The sequence below is a fragment of the Anolis sagrei genome, chromosome 3, assembly GCF_037176765.1.
Source record: "Anolis sagrei isolate rAnoSag1 chromosome 3, rAnoSag1.mat, whole genome shotgun sequence".
In the NCBI taxonomy this organism is placed as follows: Eukaryota; Metazoa; Chordata; class Lepidosauria; order Squamata; family Dactyloidae; genus Anolis; species Anolis sagrei.
The window spans coordinates 16,071,164-16,097,764 of record NC_090023.1 but is presented as its reverse complement, the minus strand read 5'-3'; the positions used below and the strand labels follow the sequence as shown (position 1 = coordinate 16,097,764).

The 26,601-nt window shown below is 39.2% G+C and overlaps 1 protein-coding gene across 3 annotated transcripts in view; it reads left to right on the top strand.

The window, feature by feature from the left end:
- Positions 1–26,601, top strand: part of GRM5 (glutamate metabotropic receptor 5) — a 302,516-nt gene that overhangs the window by 250,583 nt on the left and 25,332 nt on the right. For all 3 annotated transcript variants that reach the window (XM_060771130.2, XM_067466512.1, XM_060771131.2), the window contains exons 7-8: positions 390–516; positions 11,776–12,715. In XM_060771130.2, the coding sequence (XP_060627113.2) occupies positions 390–516; positions 11,776–12,715 (1,067 nt within the window). The remainder of the gene's footprint in view (positions 1–389; positions 517–11,775; positions 12,716–26,601) is intronic.

The following is a 26,601-nucleotide window of genomic DNA, read 5'->3' as shown; positions in this document are numbered from 1 at the left end:
AATCACTGATATATATTTTTCTGTTCATCGTGGGAGTTCTGTGTGCCATATTTGGTTCAATTCCATCATTGGTGGAGTTCAGAATGCTCTTTGATTGTAGGTGAACTATACATCCCAGTAACTACAACTCGCATTTGTCAAGGTCTATTTTCCCACAAGAGCACCTCAAGAGTGCCCCTGGGCAAAATCAACTATACTGCAAATGCTTACTTTGCCTAATGGGTGGAGCCGCCCTGACATAGATAGATAGATAGATAGATAGATAGATAGATAGATAGATAGATAGACCGAGAGAGAGAGAGAGAGAGAGAGAGAGAGAGATCCAATGCAAAAAAGTGTATGAAATACATTGTGAACTCTATTGAAATGTTTCCCTCCATTCTTTTTAGGTAATCCGCAAAGGGGAAGTCAGTTGCTGTTGGACTTGCACACCTTGCAAAGAAAATGAATTTGTTTTTGATGAATACACCTGCAAGGCCTGTGACTTGGGTTCTTGGCCCAATGATCAGCTCACTGGTATGTAGATTATGCTTTTACAAGTTGGATCTGAAAAATATTTCAGCATTGAAAACTTCTATTCAAGGTTCTAACTAGTCGTGTTCTTTCTCATATATTACATCCAGCCATCAAAATATGCACATTTGAAATAAACTCTACGTTCTTTGGCTAGGGAGCATGTTCAGTCCTCTCTGTTCTGTTTTGAAATCTTAGGTTTTCTTTTTCCAAGTGAGTTTTCTTTGCTGCATTGTCGAAGGCTTTCATGGCTGGAATCACTAGGTTCTTGTGGGTTTTTTCGGGCTATAGAGCCATGTTCTAGAGGCATTTCTCCTGACGTTTCACCTGCATCTATGGCAAGCATCCTCAGAGGTTGTGAGGTCTTTCTTTGCTGTACTTGACATTTGATTAGGTACCACTAAGCCTGCTAACAGCTTCTGCTCATCTATAGGTGATTCTGTTGTACCTATTCAAGTATCCACAACATTACTGGGAAAAATGAATGTTCTGCACTAATACTCAAAACATTCCTTCCCAAAATGATCACCATATACAGTAGATCGATACATCATGAATCAACTGTATGAAGCAACAGCTTAAATAGTCAGCATGATTCTAGGCTACATCAGTGGGAGTATAATGTCTAGATCAGTGGTTTTCAAGCTATTGGTCCTCAGGTGTTTTGGCCTACAATTCCCAGAAATCCCAGCCAGTTTACCAGCTGCTAGAATTTCTGGGAGCTGAAGGCCAAAACATCTAGGGACCCACAGGTTGAGATGCACTGGTCTAGATTGAGGGACATAATAGTCCATTCTTCTTTAGTCAGATCTAACCTGGAATACTGTGCCCATTGCTGACTCTGATCACTGATTCAAAAAAGATATGGACAAAGATATTGAGCATGTCCAGAGAATGGCGACCAAAATGGAAAAGGATCTGGAAGCCATAATCTGCGTATGTCTAACATGGAGAAGAGAAGGTTAGGAGGAGACATGATGGTCATATTTAAATATTTGAAATGTTGAAGATATGTATTATCCTGATACCCCTTTGATTGCCACAGAGGTATCCTACAGAATCCTGGGGTTTGTAGTTTGGGAAGGCACTATGTTTCTCTGGTAGGGAACCCTAAATAGCTCAGAAATCCTAGGATTCAATAGCCATAGCAGTTAAAGTGGATTCAGATTGCTATACTTGTGTAATGTGAAAGAGACATGCATCTTTTTTCTTGCAAAACTGCCAGGTTCTCCACTGAACCACAGCTGACTATATATGTGTGCCAGGAATTTTGATAGTTTTATCTTTACTAAAAAGATATATGTGTATGCACAGTTGCCAGCTGAAACGGTGTTTCCATTCTGTTTCTTTCTCCAGTTCATTGGTCAAAATTAATTTTTCATATGCTGGCTACCACGGAAATGATTAATTGAGATAAATTTCACTTTAGGATGTTGCCAGGTTTGATAAAGCTCTTTGCATTCCCATATTATTATATTTAAAAAATACCAGTCCCAAATGAGATTCAGCAGCCATTTTGTACTTGGAGAAGTAAGAAAAGAGGGAGAAGTTGATATTCTCTCTATCCCACCACCACCACAGGTATATTTGATAGGAAGTAAGGAGAGGGTGAAGGGGACTTTCTTTCTCCTGTAATTCTAGAAGACATTAAAAGACCAGGGAAAGAAATGCATTTTTCTCCCTGCCTTGCAGGTTAGAATCTAAAGGAACTGGAAGTCCTGAACCACAGGCTTGTACACTTTAATATGTGTTGTCAAAGTCTTTAATGGCCAGAATTATTGGGTTGCTGTGAGTTTTCCGTTCTGTATGGCCATGTTCCAGAAGCATTCTCTCCTGACGTTTCACCCACATCTATGGCAAGCATTCTCAGAACTTGTGAGGTCTCTGAGGATGCTTGCCATAGATGCAAGTGAAACATCAGGAGAGAATGCTTCTAGAACATGGTCATATAGCCCAAAAAAAAAACCCCTCCAACAACCCAGTGATTCCAGAAATGAAAGCCTTCGCCAATACTTCATTTATGTATGTGTGTATGTAAAGTCTCTTGGCTCAACTTTCTCAAGCCCACCTGAAGAGCCAGCAACATACACTACATACACCAAGCTGCTAATTAGGATGCAAGGAAAGTGAGATTTCCAGTCCCCTCCCACAAGCAGTTGAGGCTGCAATCATCAGAAGCAAGATCTTTGTTGTATGTCCATTGCCAATTGGACCCAGACTGACTGCCGGCTAGTTAAGGTGAATTGAGGCTTCCAATTTACATAATTTTCCATGCACACGATGTAGTATCCGATTCTTCTTAATGGTTTTTTCAGTCATTTTTGTTGCTTAATGCTTTTTTGGAAATGGAGGAGAGAACTGGCAACTCACATTCTTTTTTTGCTTCTGGAGTCACTGAAACAAACTACCTTTAGTAATCTTTCATGCAAGTAGAGAGAAAGAGAGAACAGAAAGAGAATGCAATTAATTCCACCAGCTTTTAATTTATCTTCAAGCTATTTCTCATTTTTAATGTCCTCTAAATGTGTTGGCGGCTTGATTTTTGAGGTGAGAGAACAAGGAGACTGGGATTTAACAGTTCATGAAATGCCTTCAATGCTTCATTTAATGACTGGACAGTTGAAGTGTGCATTTTACTATAATTACATGAAAAGTGTCTAATTGATCTGTTGGAGTAAATTAAGAACAACCCTGCCATTCCCTCCTCCCTCTTCCCCTTAGATCATACTTGAGTCCTTTAGCACTATGCACGCGCAAGTAGTTCCATGACAAGGAGACATGGAAAGTATGCCTTCTGCATTCTGATGAGGCAACACCTTAATTGACACTTTTTTGATCTAGTCTGGGGAACATTCAGGCAGTTTTGTGGTCTCTGAACACTGCTTAGAAGTCCCTTGTTCAATCCTGGTCCATCCCCAAATTTAATCCTTTCCCAGTGTGATCTTCAGGTGATTTTTGCCCAAAAAAGTGAGACTAAGAGGCAGTTTTGACTTAGTGCCAGAAAGAAACAAGTGTTCACTGGACTTCCAAGGGGAGTATATTCCACAACAGGAATGCCAGAGCCAAAAAGAGCTTCTCCCATGTCCTCCCACATGATATTGTTCACAATGCTGAAACACAAAGGTGGGCTTTTTCCTTCATAGAATTAATAATAATAGTAGTAGTAGTAGTAATTGGAAAGACTCTGGCACAAACCAGTAAAGGTGGTCCCAGTGGTGATCGGCAGACTGGGTGCAGTGCCTAAAGACCTTGGCCTGCACTTAAACACAATCGGCACTGACAAAATTACCATCTTGTAATACATGATGGTTGTATATTGATGCCATGATTTTAATTGTTTTAATTGTTTTATGATGTTTAAGAATTGAATTTTTGCTACTGTAAACCACTTTGAGTTGCACAAGGGCTGAGAAAAGTGGTATATAAATGGAGCAAATAAATAAATAAATAAATCTGCCAGCTGCAAAAGGCCACCTTACTGGGATCTCTACACATTATTCGCCGATACATCACACGTGTGATCCAATACAACAGCCAGCAGAATGATCTTGTTTGCTGTGGACTCATCTTGTTGTGTTTCTAATAATAATAATAATAACAACAACAACAACAACAACAACAACAACAACAACAACTTTATTTGTATTCTGCCCTATCTCCCCAGAGATGGGGCGGAATTGTATAGATATGTGTGTGTGTATCCACACACATATACATAAACAAACACATACACACACACTTACACAAACAAACAAACACATATATTCACTCCCTATATATATTATGAAGACTGAGGTTTGTAGGAAGGGCCAATTCACGACATTCCTCGCAGTTCTTCATAAAGTTCTTCAGCCTTGTCTTAGAGTACTTTAACCTTTTCTTAGAGTTCTTTAACTTTACCTTTGCAGGTATATTTATTCTAATAGATTTTTTTAAAGAAATCATTTTTAGCACAAACCATCTAATTCACAATCAAAGTAGTATCAATTTCATGAAAAGAAGACAAAAAATAACCATATGAACTAACCAAAGCTAAATCACAGTACCAAAAACATGACTATCAAACAGTCATGTTTGACTAAGGTTGTGTCTTTATTAGCCTAGCCTAATAATAATATATATATATAAAGAAAAAATAGATCATTCTACTGCAGAACCAACTAAATAATCATTCTAAAATTACTAGTAACCATAGCCACAGATTATTTCATTCTTAGTTTTCTAATGGCTCAAAAAGTCAGCCATCTCCTTGTGTGTGTGTGTGTGTGTGAGAGAGAGAGAGAGAGAGAGAGAGATTTGAATCTGTACTGCAAAGATGATAGAGGAATGATTTCTGAAGGATAAGGTTTTAGCTTCAAGAAGAAGCAAGCTAGCATTCTTTTTAAGTGCCTGGGAATCATACAAACCATCTTCTACATGCTATCCCTCCCTGAGAATTGTTTTCCAAGTGCAGCTATTTTTCCCATAAACCCCCAACATATTAAGAAGATTGGGAGGTTATTTGTTTTGTTTTTTGTTTGTTTGTTTGTTTCACTGTAAGAGTTGTCCAATAGTGGAATAGACTGCTCTTCTCTGAAGGTCTTTTTAGCAGAGGTTAGATAGCCAACTTTGAAAAATGTTTTATTTGTGTATTGTTGCATGGCAGGGTGTTGGACTAGAGCAGTGGTTTCAACCTGTGGGTCCCCAAGTGTTTTGGCCTGCAACTCCTAGAAATCCCAGCCAGGTTACCAGCTGTTAAGATTTCTGGGAGTTGAAGGCCAAAATATCTGGGGACCAACAGCTTGAGAACCACTGGGCTACAGATAACATGTGATACCTTTAAACTTTTAAACTTCAGAGAACTTGAAAAGAAGCACTTAGACATATTTTGGAGATATGAATAAGCTATAGCTCCTAGAATACATGTGAACTTGTCTCAGTGAGAATCAGATAACCACACTTGTATCCTATGTGTTGCTTGAGGGTAGAAGTAATAAATACTGTCATTGCCATAATACCTTGTGAGGTAAGAGCAGAAAGAGTGTGTACCTCCTGCCATGTCTCGATATTAACATCAAAAGAAACATCTAATTTTTAGTGTCACATTGTCAGCTTCATAATTTTCACTCTAAAAGAACCAGAGCAACTTGGAATAGGTGTGAGAAAAGGATGGACAGTTCTTGCAATTGGCGACTGTGATTCATGTTTTACACGACGAAACCCCAGCTCTTTACTGTCACAAAAGCTCTGACTCACAAATCAAAGTCACATGACTGGTTTCTTTTCAACTTTTTCAAAAACTACTATGGTACTCTACAGTTATATTTATGTGAACATTTAAAAAAAACATTTGATACTTGAAACACTCCTGACAAGTCGCTATCCAGCTTCTGCTTAAAAACCTCCAAAGAAGGCAATGTCACCAGACTCAAGCAGCACATTCCACTGTTGAATAGTTCTTACTTTTAGGAAGTTCTTCCGAAATTAGGTAGAATATTATTTATTTATTTATTTATTTATTTATTTATTTATTTACAGCATTTATATTCCACCCTTCCAATCCCAAAGGGGATTTAGGGCGGATCACAGAACATATACACGGCAAGCATTCAGTGCCATTAAACAGACAAGACAGACAGCAGATAAAGGTATTATGTCGGCATTTTCCCCCCAACTTTGGCATCCTGAACGTTGTGCCCAATTCTGGCCACAGGGGGTGCTGTCACTCCATCCTCTATGATGAAGAAACTTGATCATAGACTTCCTCCTTCTTTTGATCACTGGTATTTTCTGGTATTTCTTTTATAGTGCCGTAAAGTACCTCCCCACTTAAGCGGTGCCTAATTTCTCCCAGCTGTTTTCAAACTGCTCAGGTGGACAGTTGGGCTGAAGGTCAATTTGACTCTTTTGCTCTTTGTGCTCATCTTTAGAGCAGCAGAAAACAAGCTTCATCTTCAATATGACATCATTTCAAATATTTAAACATGGCTATCATGTCTCTTCTTACCCTCCCTTCTCCAGGCTGAGTGTACTCAGCTTACCAAAACACTTCTCATAAGGTATGGTTTTCAGATCTTTTACCATTTTGGTTGCTCTCCTCTGGACATTTCCTTTCATTTCAATGTTCTTTCTGAACTGTAGTGTCTAGAATTTGATCTGGTATTCCAAGTAAGGTCTGACCAAGGAATAATAGAGTGAAATTATGACTTTCCTCTACTTAGACACAATACTCCTGGAAAAGAAAGAAATCAAATATATAATACATCTCAATCAATGTAGAGTAGACCTATTAATTTTATTACTCAGTTCTGTCAACATATAAAGACCGCCTGAGTTCCCCTCTGGAGTAAGAAGGGCAGGGTAAAAATGTGGGTAATAAATAAATAAATAAATAAATAAATAAATAAATAAAACACATTTATTCAAATGCTGTACTTAAGTTTGAACTAGTAATTTCATTTAGGCCAGTGGTTCTTAACCTGTGCATCGTGGACCACCAGTGGGCCAAGTGAACAAAAAACTGGTCCACGAGCATCCTTCCTCTTTATTTTATTTTATTTTATTTCCACTCCTTTCATGCCACCTGCCACTGACAATGGCATATATTCTGTATCAGAAGGTAGAGCTGATGTGGTCTATCCAATGCAGTTTTCTGAATCGGCATCCCAAACCGAATCTAAAGTTGAGCAAAAACTAATTCATAACCCGTTTGGTACTAATGTTGGAGAGTGGTCCCTGGTCAAAAAAAGGTTGGGAAACACTGATCTATATAAATAAAAATGTAATGTTCGTTTGTGGGATTAAAAAACTCAAAAACCACTGCACGAAGTGACACCAAATTTGGATACGATACACCTATCAGGCCAATGAGTGACCATCACTCATAAAAACAGTGAAAAACACAGCGGAAGGGACTTAAAAAGCCAAGAAATAAAAATACATTACAATGCATGCACAAAACCACACACGCACACATACATACATACACGCACACACATACACACACACACACACACATATATATATATACACACATGTATATATACACACAAAACACATATACACAGACTGGACCACAGCACAGACTGGACCACGGCTGGTTTAGGCAATAAATTTGAGCCTCTTAATATGAGACGCTTGATTGAGTATGCCATTCCATGTATACCATCGTACTCATTTTATTTAAAAGTAAATAGACACAACTGTAAGTAATAAACAAACATGAATGTGAGTCAGCATTTAACAGATAGGTTATATTCTGAAGAAGGAAATAACATTTGAAAATATTTGGAAAATGTTCAAATAGCATGTTTCTTGAGTGTCAGGAAATGCTGACAAGAGGAGTCCTGGACTAATGGGGATCTGTGCAGTTCACACCCAGTTGTTTTGTCCAGAAAACAGCATTGTTTTCTGTGATATAATAATAGAAAATGGTGTTTCTTGCAAAGAAAATGCCACATGTGAATTTTACAAAGAATGAGTCTTGAATGGTGAATAATCTCAAACAACTTCCACTTTCCAAAAAATTTCTGGCAAAGAAAACAAAAGTTATTTCAGAAGAAAATTAGAAAATAATTACTAACATTTTGAGAATTATAAAAGATGTCCAATACAGGAACTGGTTCAAATCAGTGAAAATAACCTCCATGAGGTATACAACTGGTATTAAAAGTATTAGACGTGATTAGTTGGTACTAATCAAAATATTATGTGATAAACATGAGTAAGGGTTGAAAAGTTATTTCTACTAAAGACCCTTTGTTTTTAACAGTAGCAATGTAGTCTAAAAGCCAACAAACCACCGTTTCCCTTCATAGCATGACATAAATATTCATAGGGTCATTTGAAAAGAGGAAATGTCAAAAATCCCAATCTCTTTGCAAACAGGGAAACTCCATCCAGTGCTCAATGCAAAGTAGGGCTTATTTTCATAAGACTGTTTGCCCGGTAATATTTGCACTAGAACACAGAAATGAGCACCCATCATATATATGAAGTGGGATACGTTTATCTGAAAGTCTTTGAGCACTTCATCGTGCTATAGAAATGCCTTCGTCGTCATTGTCATAGTACTCACAGCGGTGGTAGAACAATTAATTGAATACTGAAGTGAATGGCTATATGGATTAGCCTCTCCATAAGACTTCAAAGGGAGCAAGGGCAAAAGTCAACTGTTAATGAAGAATGTAATCATACCCATTGTGACAAGTGTGATTAGAAAAGCATGTGTCAGTTTTAATCATGAAAATGAAAGGTGGTTGGTTTGCCGTTATCAATTATCCTATAAAAGCAATCAAATGGAATGTGAGAACATAGGTAATATTTTTAAGCAGCTTAATGTTTGGCCAATGATCATATGATTTAACCTTTGGGGATAAGCCTATCAATTTAGCAGAACTTGACAGGAAGCTGTGGAAAGGGGGATTATGGCAACTACAAGGCTTAGAAGAGTCGTTGGATGGCAACCAGATGGACCACAGTCAAGGAACTGTGGGAGGATGAGTCACTCCAAGGAGGTTATTCAAAATAAATACTTGTAAGCAAATGATGTAGGTAAAGATGCTGCTCTACAGACATTGCAGTTCCACCTGGGGAAAGCACCTGGTTAGTGGTCTTTTGAATCATTCATAAGACATAGATGTTGGAATGCAAATCTTTACTTGTTTTGAGCCAGCATGCAAAAAATATCAAAAACATTCCATATCCTAGGTGTGATTACATGAGTATTTGGTTAGCTTTTCTTATTATAAGAGTTCTTTTGCAATATATTTGGTTGATATCCTACATCAATACCATGACTGTGATGACAGAGCTCCATCATTAGATCGGCTCCCTCCCTCCTGGCCTTCCAGAGGAAAGCAAAAAACTGGCTCTTTGAACAAGCCTTTCGAAATGCAGTGCAATAGACTAATACGGATCTATATGAAACTGAACCGTGGAATGGCTTAGATGATTTTTTTTGGACAATGAGATGGACATTGAAGGCATTGGTTCTGAATGTTTCAAATGGTTTTGTTGTATGATTTTTTTGAAATCTGTTTAAATATTTTACATTATATGCTGCATATTGTTACGGCATCGAATGGTTGCCAGGTTGTAATCCACCTTGAGTCATCTTCAGATTTGAGAAAAGTGGGATAGAAATAGTGTAAATAAATAAATAAGAAATAAATCATGATTATGTCCACCACCACCACCACCACCACCACCATCACCCCCCCCCCCCCCCCCGCCCCCAAATACCTGCACATCCTGAAGGCATCCCAACCAAAGCATTTTGAAGTGTTAAAGATCGGAGCACAGGGAATTTTGGTTTTGGGGTGACTCAAGGACAGGCAACTGAGAGATCCCTTGACATCCTGCCACAACTCTTTGTCCCAAAACACCTTGCATCCAGAAGCATGCTTTGGGTGTGATTTGCCAGCACTTCAGTCTCCAGCACCACAGAATATTTTGGTCAAGGTGCTGCTGGGCTGTGAAGGTAGGTTTTGGGAATTGCGTTACTGGCTGTGAACATTAATTCCCAGTAGTTAGAATAGCATCAGTCCAATTTTTGATACCAGTCAATTGTCTGCATAAAAATAAAGGGAAAATCTTGACTTTTGTGCAGAAAATCTTAGCAGATTTGCAAATAAATATATCAAAGAAAAAGTCCTGAAGTGCAACAATAACTGCTTTTATGGAGTGTTGTGATATATTGACACTTCCTGCCTCAATGAGGCCAAGAATATGTGTGACTACGTTTCACATCTCTTCACCAGATGGAAGTTGCATCTGGTTTTCTTTTTATCTCTCTCCCACTGAAATAACTACCTTGCCACTTAAGGATACCTTTCAGGGCTGGCTCTTCAGGGCATGGTGGGACAGGAACCTCAGCTAGAACATTCCAGGAAAAAAGCAATGGCAGCCCCTTGGAGACTGCCCTTAGGGAGGATGGCAGGATGCTGTTCCATTACTACTTTTTAACTGGAAGTCTGGTCAACAAGGTCTTTTCCAACTCAATGATTCTATTTTATTTATTTATCATATCAGGAGCAGACCAAACAGCTGCATTGCATTTTTTAACAAACAAACAAACAAAACACAAAGTTTGCAAGCTTGGTAGTTGATTAAATGTCCTTTGACCAGTATCTGGCCACTTGGAGTGCCTCTGGTGTTGCCTCAAAGAGGTCCTCCATTGTGCATGTGGCTGGGATTGATGCTATGATTCAATCCCTATATGTGGAATAGGGAAAGATGTCCACTTTCTCCCTTGCCTAAGATAGCAAAATGTCTTCAGACAACCCCGAGACCTTTGCTGGATAACTCTAAAGGCCAACAAGACCCAATTCTTTCTCAAGCCAGACTTGGCACTCAGTGGTATGATACAAAACTCATACCTGGTTGCCCCATATCTTGCTGGTTGCCTCATACCTTGTATACAAGGGGGAAAAGCCTTTCAGGGCTCTGTTAAAAGTGGACTCATACAGTTTAGTCACAAAGGTGGACAATAACAACCACATCAGACAGTGTTTGGAAAGGGTTCCCCACCAGCTCAGCAATGGATGGTAATGCTGCCCATCCCACGTTGTTGCTGGACTTCAGCAGAGCCCCGCCCACAATTGGAGTGGAACACATATGACACTTCCCTTTCAACACAGGAGCTTGCCCATGTTGTACTGGCTCCAATGGAGCCAGTACAGATCCTCACTTTTTGGGCAACACTTCCCACATGTGATGGGGGAAGCGTCGCCATGAGGAAACAGTATGTGGGGTGACATATTCGCTTCACTACCCTTCTGTTTCTTTGGCAAAGCCAGGGGAACTGGGACATCACCTTCCTCATGTGATAAGGTTGAAGTCTCATACGTGCTAGATAGGTTCTAGAAGAATGGTGAATGCAATGGATCGGTTATTGATTGAGGGTAGAGAGAGACCCTTTTGATCCTCAATGGCTTTGTGAGCAGCAAAAGTGTTTCAAGGGACCAGAAAGACATGAGGTTTGCTGAAAAATCAAGTACTGTAGCTGGCAAGTGAATGTGAGAGAAGGCCCTCCACCTGAAACCATATTGAGCTATTGATGAAATTTGTTGCAGACCTTCTTTATCTTTGCATTATATCCTAGACCTGCAAATGGGGATTCAAACAATCCTGGGAGCCATGTTTTTTTAATATCACCTCCATTTTAATTTTTGTAGGATCTGTTAATGCTATCTCTTTTGCCTAATTAACAGACTTATTCCCTGAAAAATACCATTATTTGCAAACCAAATGATTGTTCCTCTTTATCTCTCTCCATATCAGGTTGTGATTTAATCCCAGTCCAGTATCTGCGATGGGGTGATCCAGAGCCAATTGCAGCTGTCGTATTTGCCTGCTTGGGTCTCCTGGCCACCATGTTTGTTACAGCTGTGTTCATCCTGTACCGCGACACACCAGTTGTCAAGTCTTCAAGCCGAGAACTCTGCTATATCATCTTGGCTGGGATATTTTTGGGCTACCTGTGTACTTTTTGTCTCATTGCAAAACCTCAGAGGATCTATTGTTATCTACAACGAATTGGCATTGGTCTTTCCCCTGCAATGAGTTACTCTGCTCTGGTGACAAAAACCAACCGGATTGCACGGATCCTGGCTGGCAGCAAAAAGAAAATCTGCACCAAGAAACCTCGATTCATGAGCGCCTGTGCCCAATTGGTCATAGCGTTTATCTTAATAGGCGTCCAGCTGGGCATCATTGTGGCTCTCTTCATAATGGAGCCCCCAAATATCAAGCACGATTTTCCAAGCATTCAAGAAGTATATCTGATATGCAACACCACCAACCTGGGGGTCGTGACTCCCCTTGGATATAATGGCTTGCTCATTTTAAGTTGCACTTTCTACGCATTCAAGACCAGAAATGTTCCAGCAAATTTCAATGAAGCGAAATACATTGCTTTCACCATGTACACTACTTGCATCATTTGGCTGGCTTTTGTCCCCATTTATTTTGGGAGCAACTATAAGATTATCACTATGTGTTTTTCAGTCAGCTTGAGTGCCACTGTAGCCCTTGGTTGCATGTTTGTGCCAAAAGTGTACATCATCCTTGCCAAGCCAGAGAGAAATGTACGCAGTGCATTTACCACCTCAACCGTGGTTCGCATGCATGTTGGGGATGGGAAGTCCTCTTCTGCTACCAGCCGGTCAAGCAGTTTGGTCAACCTGTGGAAGAGGAGGGGATCTTCTGGAGAAACCCTAAGGTAATGCTTGCTAATATAAGAGGTTTTAGAAACATGGATTTCCTCATTGTGGGAGCGGGGAAAATAAAAGGGAAGGAGGTATCCATCCACATTGTGTTGTATCTCATCAAGTGGAATATATCAGAAGGGTGTGGGAGCCTTCATCTTTTGAAATTCCAAATCTAAATTGTATCCCAGACTGTAAGATGGGAACCAGATTATTCTGAATTGATATAATCATGACCACTTTTACCTAGATCTTTACCTTTACCTTTTATCTTCTTTTTAGTTTTCCTCCTATATCTTCTGTTCTCATAGTATTTCTCCTCCTTATAGCACTAATGCAATCATAAGCCAATGCTGGGAAAACCTGCTACTGAAAACGGTTTAGTCTAATAGACAAAATTCTTATGATACTCTTTTTTTTAAGCTGGTCACCTAGCTTTCTGCATATACTCCCACAATATTGTTGGAAACTATTATTTAATATCCAGTCTCTTGCATATTTATATATGGCCATTTCATCAGTAAGGCCAATCCTATGGGTTTTCCAAATCCAATGCAATCCTAAGACATTTTTGCATGAGACAAAGAACATAAATTTCTTGTGTGTATATGTGCCTTTAAGCTGTCTGTGGACTTATCTCAACCCCATGAATTTCATAGAATTTTCTTGGGCAAGAAATATTCAAGGGATTTTAGCAGCTCCTTCCTCTGAAATATAGTCTATAGCACCTAATATTATTTGATGGTCTCCCATCCAAACCAGAGCTGATTCTGCTTAGCTTCCACGATTAGGTGGGATCTGTTGCTTTTATTATATTTAGACTCCAATATTTCCTCCGTTCTGTACTCAGAAGGAAATTGGATTTGAAACAGTGTCTTATTTCAGCACTGGCAATGGTTCAGTGGAGTGCCCTTCTTTGTAACATTGGAAGGGAATTAGTTTAGAGCAGTGGTTCTCAACCTTTGGATCCCCAGATATTTTGGCCTTCAACTCCCAGAAATCCTAACAGCTGGTAAACTGGCTGGGATTTCTTTGAGTTGTAGGGAGTTGTGTGGGGACCCACACATTGAGAACCACTGGTTTAGAGCAACTGGTGCCATTTTGGATGGGACCCATATTTGTTCCTGGAATACAGAATGCCAGAAATATACCGTACTCCTCACCCCAAAATCTGTATACAGAGAAAAACCTACTTCTATATTTGAAAAAAACAAAGATGAACAGCAGCTCCTAAAGGATTCCAGGGAAGGCAATTCATCTCTCTCTTGCTTTTATCAGAGAGTGGCCCTTCAGGTAGCCTGGAGTTGGAGACAAGAGAATATTTGGAAAAATAATTAAAACGTGTTCCTTAAACATTGAGAAACCCCGCTGAACAAGTCCTGCACTAATTAGAATCTTCTCAGTTTCAGACTTCTTCTATACAAAATTCACTCATGTCTGTTTTTCCTTTCTATACATTCTGTTCTGTACAGAATGTGAAGCTTATTTCTGCACAAAAATACTATTTTATGAGCAAAACAACCAGGTATTTTGGATTTTTTCTTTTTTCTTCTTTGCACAGAAAAGTTATTGAACTGTGTATACTCTTCAAAAACTGCACAATGTTCAAAGAATTCCTTGCAGTGAGAAGAAAATGGCTGAAATTACTTCATACTTCCTTTGAGATGAAAAATAGCAAAGAATTTCATTCCTATTTTGGAGGGACTGAGGTCTACAAAGCCATATCCATGCTCAAGGCTAACATTGCCCACCATGGTTTCAGGCTTCCAGAACCATTATGAACTGAATATAGGTCTCTTTTCCAACAGGGGACTGTTGGAAAATAGCCAGGGGACAAAGGAAGATGAGGTCTAAACCTGCAGGCTCTTCCTTCATCCAATGACAAGCCTAGTACAGCTCCCATGCAATTAACATAATTTTTGGTAGGGGTTGATCTCCATTGTCCCTTTTGTTCTAGCATTCCCACAAACACTATAACTGTTGACATTCACTGATTCTTTTATCGTGAGCTTGACTTCTTAAAGAATATGGGATTTCTCTATCTCACAAGTACCAGTGTGAGATAAAATGTGTCATCATCCTTCCACCCCAACCCTTAATACACAGCCTATGAAGGAAAAATGAAATATAGCTCCTGCATAATCAGTGGACTGTTATGACCTGTTGAGTCAGCTGCACATGTGCCAGAAAAAGAAAAATGAGAGCTCATCCAAAACAAGAAGTGCAAATTACTTCCTCTTGTCTTTGAAGCTGTTAATACAAAATTCCTTTCTCTCTGCTGATAGTCAAAACTCACTGCGGGCTTCCTGGAGATCTCCGCACAGTGAAAAGACAACATAATTGCTTCATAACTAGAAATTAATCACGCGCCATTCAGTAGATAGGATGGTATCATTAGGAGCTATCTTTGGAATTTCCACAAGTGTTTTCCAAGTGAGTCAACCAGTTTACATTTTGTTCTTCATATGGTTCTCCTTCCTACTCTTTTCTGTTCTTCTGTGGCCTTGCATTATGCTGATACCTTACGATCTGCTGTACTTTACCCATTGTTATAGTGCCATCAATACTCTTAGTATTGCAGGTTCCATATTGTTAGAACTGGTACAGAATCTTTCATATTGGAGGTGGAATATCCAATAGATCCTTACATCAAGGTGTGTAGTGCCAACGTGGATCAATTTATCTTTCAGCAGTGAGATCATAAGCCACAAGTACAAATACCAACCAGATTATCTTGTCATCTGAGATAGAAATTACAGCCAGCATCTCTCCTTTGTCCAGTTAGCAAAGCTATAAGGATGATGCATTAAATAATACTTGGGTGTACCCAAAATCACCTGCCAAAGGTGACTACCTCACTCTTTCTAACAGTAAGGCTGCTTGCTATTTGTCATACTCCTGTCCATATCTGAAGCTTATTCTTCTGTAAGTTCCTTATAAGCATGAGAGGAGTGGGAGATGCAAGAATAATAAAGGATAGGCGTGACAAATAAGTCTCTATTTATGATTTTATCATCATGAGAACCAGTGAGTTCAAGAAAGAGCCAAGTACAAAAGTTGAGTTCCTACAGTGGAGATCTGAAAAAAGAGCATCTCATTTTGCCTTCATTTGATGCAGATCATATGTACTGCAGACCATGATGGGTTTTGAAAAGGGCAACAAGGATGCCCAACAGAAAAATAGGTTCTTTGCCCCCAAGTTTATGGCTCTGGATAATATTTTCTTAAATAGGGTTAGACATGTTTGAGGTAGGAGGGACACAGTAATTCTCTTGATTACCAAGTGCAGATGTCAGCCTTGACTTGAACATCTCTTTGAACAGTGGGGAGTGAAATTATATTGGTTAGGTTCCTGTCTCCTAGGAAATTCTGAAACTATCAGGGACTTCTAAAGAAGGAGAATGTGGAGATTAGAGCTGTGCAAATTTTCGGACAGGGTTCATAAGTCATAATAAATTTGGCAAAATTCATGTCTTAAAACTCAATTTATGAACCTAAATTTGATGCCCCCTGAACCCAAATAGAACAAAACAGGCACCACCCGAAATTCAGGAAAAAGTTTGTATTTATTTATTTATTTTATTTAGAAGTTTTCTATACTGTCCTTCTCACCTCGACGAGGGACTCGGGTCGGTTTACAGCATATATAAAATACAATCATATAAAGAACAACAAGTGCAAAGTCATTACATATTAAAATAGTACAATACAGTACAATAAAACATCATCATTACAATTACCTAAGCCAAATCGTCAATCCAGTCATGGTCATAGTCATACTCGTAGTCATAGTTCATCATAATTCATCACAGGGAGAGGTTCTAGGTTCAGTCCTCAAGTAAGTATGACCATTTGTTTTGCAAGCACAAGCAATTTCTCCATGGTTGGGGAGATGGGACTGGGTGGCAAGCAGCCAAAGGGTATCCAGCCAATTAAAAACATCTGGACTCAAAACTGAAGACACAGTGGGCCAGAGGGGACATAAACACTCCCCATGAAGCTCACATGCTCTTTCTCGGCTATTCACATGGCTGTTTTTCCTCTCCGTTCTTCACTCCTCATGTGGTGCTGTTTTGGACTTCAAGTCCCAGAAGTCCATGTTGTAGTTTTTAAAAAAATGTTATTGGTAAAAACATTTTAAAAATTCCCAAAGATCAGTGGATGAGTGAAATGTTTGGAAACTTTGAGGGCTTACAGTGGTAAATGTGTCATACAATTGTAGCAAGTTTCATCTTGATAGCCATAAAAAAGATGGGCAAACGAGCCCCGGAAGTGTTCCCATTGGCACAAATGGGCAGACTAATGAAACAAAATATTAACAAATGTTGTTTTTTTGAATTTGAAATGAAACATACCCTTCAAGATAGTTTAGAAACATTTACAAAACAACATGGGGCATACCAAATTTGTTTTTTGAAACCAAGTGGATTTTTGGCATTTCACACACCTCTAGTGGAAATGTGAATCCATATATAGTGCATATATAACATAAGTGTTGTCTTGCATTTAAATATCAGATATGCATCTCTGTGTTCACTTGTATTTCAATCCAGCCAGATTACTTCATAAATCCAGGAGCACAAGCTACATTTTATCTGAAGATCTGTTTGAATAAAATGGCCCATCACGAAGGATAAATCTTGATTCCCCTTCATGTTTGGCAGCTGGCTCATGAATCTATTCAAGCCAGCACTGAAGTGACTGGAAGCCAAAACAAAACAATGCCAAAAAAGACTATGATTTTTGAATTGGAGCGATGTAGTTATATTTAGATAGTACAGGGTGTTGTATAGAAGTGAGTCATGCCAGTTCTTAAAGCAACACGCTGCTTCAGCTGTGCCAGGACATGGAAGGATCTCTGTCATTAACACCATGCTCTTTTGATGCTAATTGATGGTCTGCCAGGTGCCATATGTAGGAATGTTTGGTATCTATATCAAGCAGGGTTCAGCGTGGCCAATGCAATATGAGCATGTGGTAGAAAACAGAAGAAAATGAAGATATATATGGTATTTTGACTTACCTGAAAAAAAAACATGTCTCTAGGAATCTCTAAGGGCCTTTCCAGACAGGCGCTATATCCCAGAATCTGATCCCAGGTTTTCTGCTTTAAACTGAATTATACGAATCCACACTGCCAGATCATCTGAGATTAACAGAAAACCTGGGATCAGATCCTGGGATAAAGGGCCTGTCTGAAAAGGCCCTAAGTCCTCTAGTGCAATTCTGTAGTCAATTTCTCCTGAACATTTAGTGCAATTTCTCCTGAACATTTAGTGCAATTTCTCCTGAACATCTAGTGTAATTCTGTAGTCAATTTCTCCAGAATAGAGGTGGAAGACCCACAAAGGTCTAGAAAAGTATTCTCTCTTACCACCTCATCACATCGAGAGGGGAATGGAGGGTCCCTTTAAGAGAGATAATCGTCCCTTTAAGAGAGAGAATCCCCACCCCTTAGGAGTTCTGTCTCCCTGTCAGACTCACAGGTGGAAACTTAGGCGCTGACAATACATTCATCTTAGGTTCATCATAAGATCAGTCCTACTTTTTAAAAAAAAATCAGGAGAAACCACAATATCCAAAATTCAAGAGGTCCCTTGTCCTGCCCAAAGCCCCATAAATTAAAGCAGGCTGAGACCAGTTTAAAACTAGTTATTTCCATAGGCTCCTATGGTTCTGCTCCAAACTCCGCAGGATGCAAGAGGCAGTGACCCAGGTTATAATCATTGCTTTCCATGGGATCCCATCGTTCTGCACTAAACTCCATAGGATACAAGAGACAGTGCTTCAGCTTAAAACCATTGCTTTCCATAGGATTCTATTATTCTACATCAAGTCCCATAGAATGCAAGAGGCAGTGACCCAGATTAAAACTATTGCTTTCCATGGGATCCTATGGTTCTGCACTAAAGCCCATAGTGTATAAGAGACAGTACTTCAAGTTAAAATCCATGGCTTTCCATAGGATTCTATCATTCTACATCAAAGCCCATAGGATACAAGATGTTGCACAGCAGCGGATTTTACCCAGCGCCTAAAGTCCAAATGCAATAGACTCACAAGCAAAAGGAAAAATGAACAGAAAAATCTGAGATGAAACATAAACTTGCAATATTGCATACAAAAATCAAACTGTGCAAGAAACTTACGGAGTCCTTGTAAGTAATACAAAATAAGGCATCTTCATCTTAAATCAAATGAGAGAGCAAAACCAAACCTTGAGTAAATAGCTATTCCACCATAGCCTCCTTCAGAGTAGCTTCTCCATGCTGCTCCCCAGAGCAAAGCCTTCTTCTCCTCAGAGAAGAAGCTCTTCTCCACCCACACCCACGCTGTATTCTAAAAAACCCATATAATTATACCCTATCAGGTGTGACCCAAGTTTGCTGATTGACCTACATTACCAGCTGCACATAATAATTACTATCTTAAGGTTTTTCTTCAACACATACACTTGGTCTGGCTATGACTTACCACAACACAAGTTACAGTGATCCAGGTTAAAACCATTTTATTCCATGGGATCATATTGTTCTGCATCAAACCCCATAGGATACAAGAAACAATGCTCCAGGTTAAAATTATTGTTTTCCATGGGATTATATTGTGCGGCATCAAACTCCATAGGGTACAAGAGACCGTGCTCCAGGTTAAAATCATTGCTTTCCATAGGATCCTATGGTTCTGCACCAAACCACAAAGGATACAAGAGACAGTGATCCAGGTTAAAACCATTTTATTCCATGTGATCATATTGTTCTGCATCAAACCCTATAGGATACACGAAACAGTGCTCTGGGTGAAAACAATTTCTTTCCATGGGATCCTATGGCTCTGCATCAAACCCCATAGGATACAAGAAACAGTGCTCCAGGTGAAAACCATTTCCATGGGATCTTATGGCTCTGCATCAAAACCTATAGGATACAAGAGACTAGTGACAGTTGGGCAATGAAACAGGACAGGAAACTTTTGATGGTTCCCATCCCACCTGTTTTTCAGTTTTGTAAAGATGTGAGTAAAGTGTGATAAGAGGTAGGTGCTCTGGAAACGATTGCTTTCAGGACAGTTCTGCCTCGTTTCAACCCTGGAAATGTGATGATCTCAGACACTCTCCATTCTGAAGTGCCCTACAAGAGGAAATTTTCCAATGTGATAAGGTGGTAAGAATCTCTAAATTGTGTCCCATGTGACTATATTGTCAGTGTCTGGCAGGCCTTGACCACAGAGTCACACAAGCTTTTAAACAGAGGCTGGATGGCCATCTGTCAGGAGTGATTTGAATGCAATATTCCTGCTTCTTGGCAGGGGGTTGGACTGGATGGCCCATGAGGTCTCTTCCAACTCTTTGATTCTATGATTCTATGATAAGAGATTCTTAGAGAATGCCTAGTAATCAAATTTAAGAAGAATTAAACCTGCAAAAGTGAAATCTGTAAAGTAAAGGCCTCGCTGTAAGTCATTCTGAAGCCAAAGCCTCATGGATGTTTCCTTCCCAGACAAAGAAGGACAAAAGACTAACTTTAGGAAGTGACCTCCACAAGAAGGAAGCAAGCAAAAAGGCTTGAGTATGTAGATCAATGAAAGGAACAGAGAGGTGAAACAAAAGGGCAGGCATGCTCTCTCGAATCCTCTCCAGCTAATCACTTTGTTCAAACATTGATGCCTCTTCAACTTCCAACAGCATCAAGGGACTGTCAAAGAAAGAACGCCAGGGCTCAGCTCAAAATCTTTGCACGTTATTAGCTTTCAAAATGAGAGCAAACAAAAGCAGGACATTTCTCACAAACCCACATCACTTTTCCATTTTGTTTGTGTGTGTTTTGCATCTCATGCTACTTAATGACACATTTTTATTTTTAATTTTTTTTTATACTTGATGAAATATGTCTTCCCATGCTTATTGATTCTTTAAGCATGTGTTTTTGGTTAGCCTTTTTATATACCATATATACTCGAGTATAAGCTGAGTTTTTCAGCCCTTTTTTAAGGCTGAAAAAGCCCCCATGCCTTATACTCGAGTCAAATTATTTATTATTTTACTCTGTTATTATTTGATTACATTTATTATTTTACTCTATTATTGAGTTGTTGTAGGTTTTTTCGGGCTATATGGCCATGTTCTAGAGGCATTCTCTCCTGACATTTCGCCTGCATCTATGGCAAGCATCCTCAGAGGTAGTGAGTACGTCTGAGGATGCTTGCCATTGATGCAGGGGAAACGTCAGGAGAGAATGCCTTTAAGAACATGGCCATATAGCTCAAAAAACCTACAATAACCCAGTGATTCCGGCCATGAAAGCCTTCAACAATACTCTATTATTATTATTATTACATTTATTATTTTTCTCTATTATTGTTATTACATTTATTATTTTACACTATTATTATTGTTATTGTTACATTTATAGTATTTTACTCTATTTATTATTATTATTATTATTATTACATTTACATTATTTTACTCTATTTATTATCATTACATTTATTATTTTACTTTATTATTGTTGTTATTATTACAAGCTGCCCTGAGTCCCCCATGAGGGTTGAGAAGGACTGAGTACAAATGTTTGGAATAAATAAATAAATTATTTTACTCTATTATAACTGTTATTATTACATTTTCATTATTTTACTCTATTATTATATTCATTATTTTACTCTCATTATTATTGGAATGAGACATAAGCACTTTATATTGAAGAAGGTTAGAATAATGCTTTAATCAGAGTTGGACCGTCTTATCTTAAATTACAGTTTTATGTAAATATTCAAAAACATTTAACCTACTGATGCCTCAATTAATTTAATTTTATTGCCATCCATTTTTATTTTGAAATTTACCAATAGCTGCTGCATTTCCCACACTCAGCTTCTCTGTTTTTTGTGGTAAAATTAGATGCCTTGGTTTATATTTGGGTTGGCTTATAATCAAGTATATTGAATATATATAAAGCCCTTCAGTCTTTATATTATTGATTGGCCTTCTTCAGAGGCTACACATTCAGTCTGACAATAGGAAAAATTTCTGGAGTTACTGAAAAAGAAGAGAGGTTTCCAGTACTTTTGCATTGTTACACAATAAGATTGAATTGTGGGGTTGCATTACAGGGCAACCCCACAATTCAAGGCAAGGAGATTTTGGGCATCACAGTCTTGTCTAATTGGGACCTCATGTTTGTTTCAAAAATGTCTAGGGAGCTGTGTGAGTATTTCTTTTGAGAGTCTGCAAAAGCCTGACAATCTCAGTGAGTCTTTGAAATCACTATGGAGACAAAATAATCTGACTCTATTGATCACAATGAGAGAAGACAAACTTCATCATTGGTTTAAGCAAACCAATTGATTTGAATTACAAGAAAAAAATGTACCAGAACATTAGGAAGAATGCTCTGAAGCTTAGAGCTTTTTGCCAGTAGAGCTGACTGCCTAGAAGGTGGTAGATTCTCCCTTTTGGAAGCCTTTAAACCAGTGGTTCTTAACCTGTGGGCCGTGGACCATGAGTGGGCTGTGAGGATGAAAATCTGGTCCTTGGGTCTCCTTCTTCTTCATTTATTTAGTTTATTTATTTTATTTCTGCTCCTTTCACGCTGCCTGCCACTCCTTCCCTGTCATGAACCATGGCATATGTTCTGTATCAGAAACTAGAGCTGATGTGGTCTATCCAATGTAATTTTCTGAATCAACACCCCCAAACTGAATCTAAAGTTGACCAAAAACTGATCTGTAATACTTTTGGAACTAATGTTGGAGAGTAATCCCCGGTCAAAGTGGTTCCTGGTCAAAGTGGTCCCTGGTCAAAAAAAAAGGTTTGGAATCACGGCTTTAAACAAAAGTTGGATGGCCTTCTCCCAGAAGTATTCTTGCATAGCCAGAGTTGGATTAGATTTATTTATTTATTTATTTATTTATTTATTTATTTATTTATTTAGAGGATTTCTATACCGGCCTTCTCAACCTCAACGAGGGACTCAGGTCGGTGTACAATGCATATCAAATACAATCATATAAAACAGCAAATACAACTCATTACATATTAAAATAGTACAACTCAGTACAATAAAAACCTCATCATTACATCATTACATTAGATGGCCCTTGTGATCCTTTCCAGTTCTTATATAAACAGTGAGTCAAAATATAGATAAATCAGATGGCTACAATATTTCTACTCTGTTTGGAACTAAATCTCCTCCTACATGTTCTCCAGTTTCTTCTTGTGTTGGAAGGAAAACAATCCACCCTTGAAGATACTTTAGGAAATAGGGTATCTAGGGGAGTTAACTTTCTTCCTGGCAAAGGATTTGGGAGCAGAAGTGGAATTAATGAAGATTTCCACCTGTTGATAGACTGCAAATCCCAGTAGCCCTAGACATTTTTGCCAATGGAGAAGAACGCTAGGGGCTGCAGTTCAAAATATCTGGAGAACTTCAGGATTCCTACTTGTGCTTTATTGACTGGCTAGAACTTAAAATGGGTAGCTCTGTCTCCTCTCCACATACATTTTTGAAAGACATTTTCACCCATTTGCACAAGCTAAGGTACAACTATTTCCAGCATGTTAAGGACTGTTCTACGTGCGTTGCTATGGAGCTCTGAAAGACAAGTTTCCTCAGGCTCTGCCAATAAGACACAAGCTCTGCCAATAACAGGAAAGAAGGACTTTCCCAGTTCACCTGAAATCTGCCTGAAATCATAAAATGGAGAAGTTCGGTGGGGTTACCATTAAAACAGAAACTTCGGATGCTGGACTTGTGACTTCTCCTTCCCACTAGCAATCTCTGTTGATGAAGGGACCCTTTGCAACATGCTGAAAGTTACATTGTGCATGAGATGAAATAGAAATTGTTCTGAATAGTGGTGCATAAATTCTGCAAAGTTTAAAAAACTTTGGGTGCTTTTGAAGAGCTCCTTCTCCTATTGTTTTTTAGCTATATTTGCTTCTACCTTTAATCAAAGGCATGTGTTGTCATTTTAGATTTATGAACTGGAAAGCAAATGAATTGGCTTAAGCATATAGCAATTGTTCAACTTAAATTTATTTGCTCAGGTAAACAAAAGTGCCTCTTATTAACTGAGCAATCAAATTAATGGAAAAGGGTGATTTGGAGAATGCTGCCACTATTTTGGAAGAAGTTTGGGAAGGTCTAGATCAGGCATGGGCAAACTTCAGCCCTCCAGGTGTTTTGGACATCAACTCCCAGAATTCCTAACAGCCTACTGGCTGTTAGGAATTCTGAGAGCTGAAGTCCAAAACACATGGACAGGGCAAAGTTTGCCTGTGCCTGGTCTAGATTCACCATTCTGCTCTAAAATTATGCATATAAACTTGAGCTAGTTGCACTCCCTGTCATCCTGACCTACCTTAAAGAGGATAAAATTGGGCTGAAGTGAGACTCCTAAAACTCACATTTGGAGATTTAGTGAATCAACCCTGTCTTTAAAGAAGCCACTGATTGCTAAATAGGTTCAGATAACCTTGGATTTCTCCTTTATACTTCAGAGCAAAACCCAAAGACTGCTGACATGGAACAAACCATAAGAGACAGAAAGTGAAGGCTTGGATCATAACTAGATTTTTGTAAATGGAAGAGGGCCTTGCATTCAGTGATGGGACCAAGATCTAACTGATGGAAAAGCAGAAGGAAATTTTTGCTAGCTTCTCTTCCATACACTTTTCCATTGAGACGGCCAAAAAATGAACAAATTTTCATACACTTAATGGGATACTGAGAACCAGTGTGGCATAGTGGGTCTTAGCATTGGATCACACCTGTGAGGATCAGGGTTTGAATCCTCACTCAGTCATTGATGCCCACTGGGTGACCTTGGGCAAGTCACCATCTCTTAGCCTCAGAGGAAAGCAATGACAAACCTGCTCCAAACAAATCTTGCCAAGAAAACAAAACAGCAGAGGAAAAATAATCAGGAACATCTAATCACTTCTCAACAAAAGATTGCTCCAGGCAATTCCAGGCTATCAAATGCTAATCAAGGTGGTCAGTTGAAACATTCACATCTAGCTCCAGCAGACAAGAGTCCTTTGTCCCACCCTGGTCTTTCCACAGATATATAAACCCATTTTCCTAGTTCCAACAGACCTCACTACCTCTGAGGATGCTTGCCATAGATGCAGGTGAAACGTCAAGAGAGAATGCCTCTAGAACATGGCCATATAGCCCGAAAAAACCTACAACAACCCATAATAGTTTTGCCTTCACTTTGGAGATGTCTGAGGTTTGGAATCTATTCAGTGTTGCAACACAAGTGCCTTTGAGGATTGTTTATTTTCCAGGCAACTTGCCCTACCACAGTATCTAAGATCTGGAAGGGTAGTTAGATGGCCTGACTCATTCATTCTGCTCAGATAATTTATTTCAGGTACCTCTCTGGACAAGTTTGATAATATGATTAATTAAAATCTACGGGTCACAAAGGGATAGCTGGAATGTCTTTGTGAAATTCTGTGAAGGAGATTAGATTTGAACAACTTTGATGAATTGCTCTTCTTAAAATGCTCCTTCGTATAATGAATTGAGCTCCATGTACACTGTGATTACAATAGATTTAAATTTGCACACAGAGCTCTACAGTTTCCTTAGGGGACCATTCTTGTAGCATCAGTTTGATTAAAGGGGTTTTGACAGAGCAATACAAATTGTTTGGTTGCATGAATGAAGCATATTGTTTAAAAACCAAGATGCAGAGTTAGTTAGTAATTTTCAGTTGAAACACCATTAGCATCTCAAACAGGCACGTTCTCATTAAAGGTCCTGTTTATGCATTATTTCCTTGAAACCCTTCCATGATGGACATAAGATAACTCTATAGATTGCTGGGACAGAGGGGGCGAAATTGATGAACTACAATGTGATTATCCAGGACCCAAACATCAATATTTGAACCATTACAAACTTGTAAACTGCATTCACTCTTACACACACTTTGGAAGAAATGTGTTTGACTATAACCAGTAACATAGAATCATAGAATCAAAGAGTTAGAAGAGACCTCCTGGGCCATCCAGTCCAACCCCCTGCCAAGAAGCAGGAATATTGCATTCAAATCACCCCTGACAGATGGCCATCCAGCCTCTGTTTAAAAGCTTCCAAAGAAGGAGCCTCCACCACACTCCGGGGCAGAGAGTTCCACTGCTGAACGGCTCTCACAGTCAGGAAGTTCTTCCTCGTGTTCAGATGGGATCTCCTCTCTTGTAGTTTGAAGCCATTATTTCGCGTCCTAGTCTCCAGGGAAGCAGAAAACAAGCTTGCTCCCTCCTCCCTGTGGCTTCCTCTCACATATTTATACATGAATATCATATCTCCTCTCAGCCTTCTCTTCTTCAGGCTAAACATGCCCAGCTCCTTAAATCGCTCCTCATAGGGCTTGTTCTCCAGACCCTTGATCATTTTAGTTGCCCTCCTCTGGACACATTCCAGCTTGTCAATATCTCTCTTGAATTGTGGTGCCCAGAATTGGACACAATATTCCAGGTGTGGTCTAACCAAAGCAGAATAGAGGGGTAGCATTACTTCCCTGGACTTAGACACTATGCTCCTATTGATGCAGGCCAAAATCCCATTGGCTTTTTTTGCCGCCACATCACATTGTTGGCTCATTTTTAACTTGTTGTCCACAAGGACTCCAAGATCTTTTTCACACGTACTGCTCTCAAGCCAGGCATTGTCTCCCATTCTGTATCTTTGCATTTCATTTTTCCTGCCAAAGTGGAGTATCTTTATTCTGTTCGTTTTGGCCCATCTCTCTAATCTGTCAAGATCATTTTGAATTCTGCTCCTGTCCTCTGGACTATTGGCTATCCCTCCCAATTTGGTGTCGTCTGCAAACTTGATGATCATGCCTTCCAGCCCTTCATCTAAGTCATTAATGAAGATGTTGA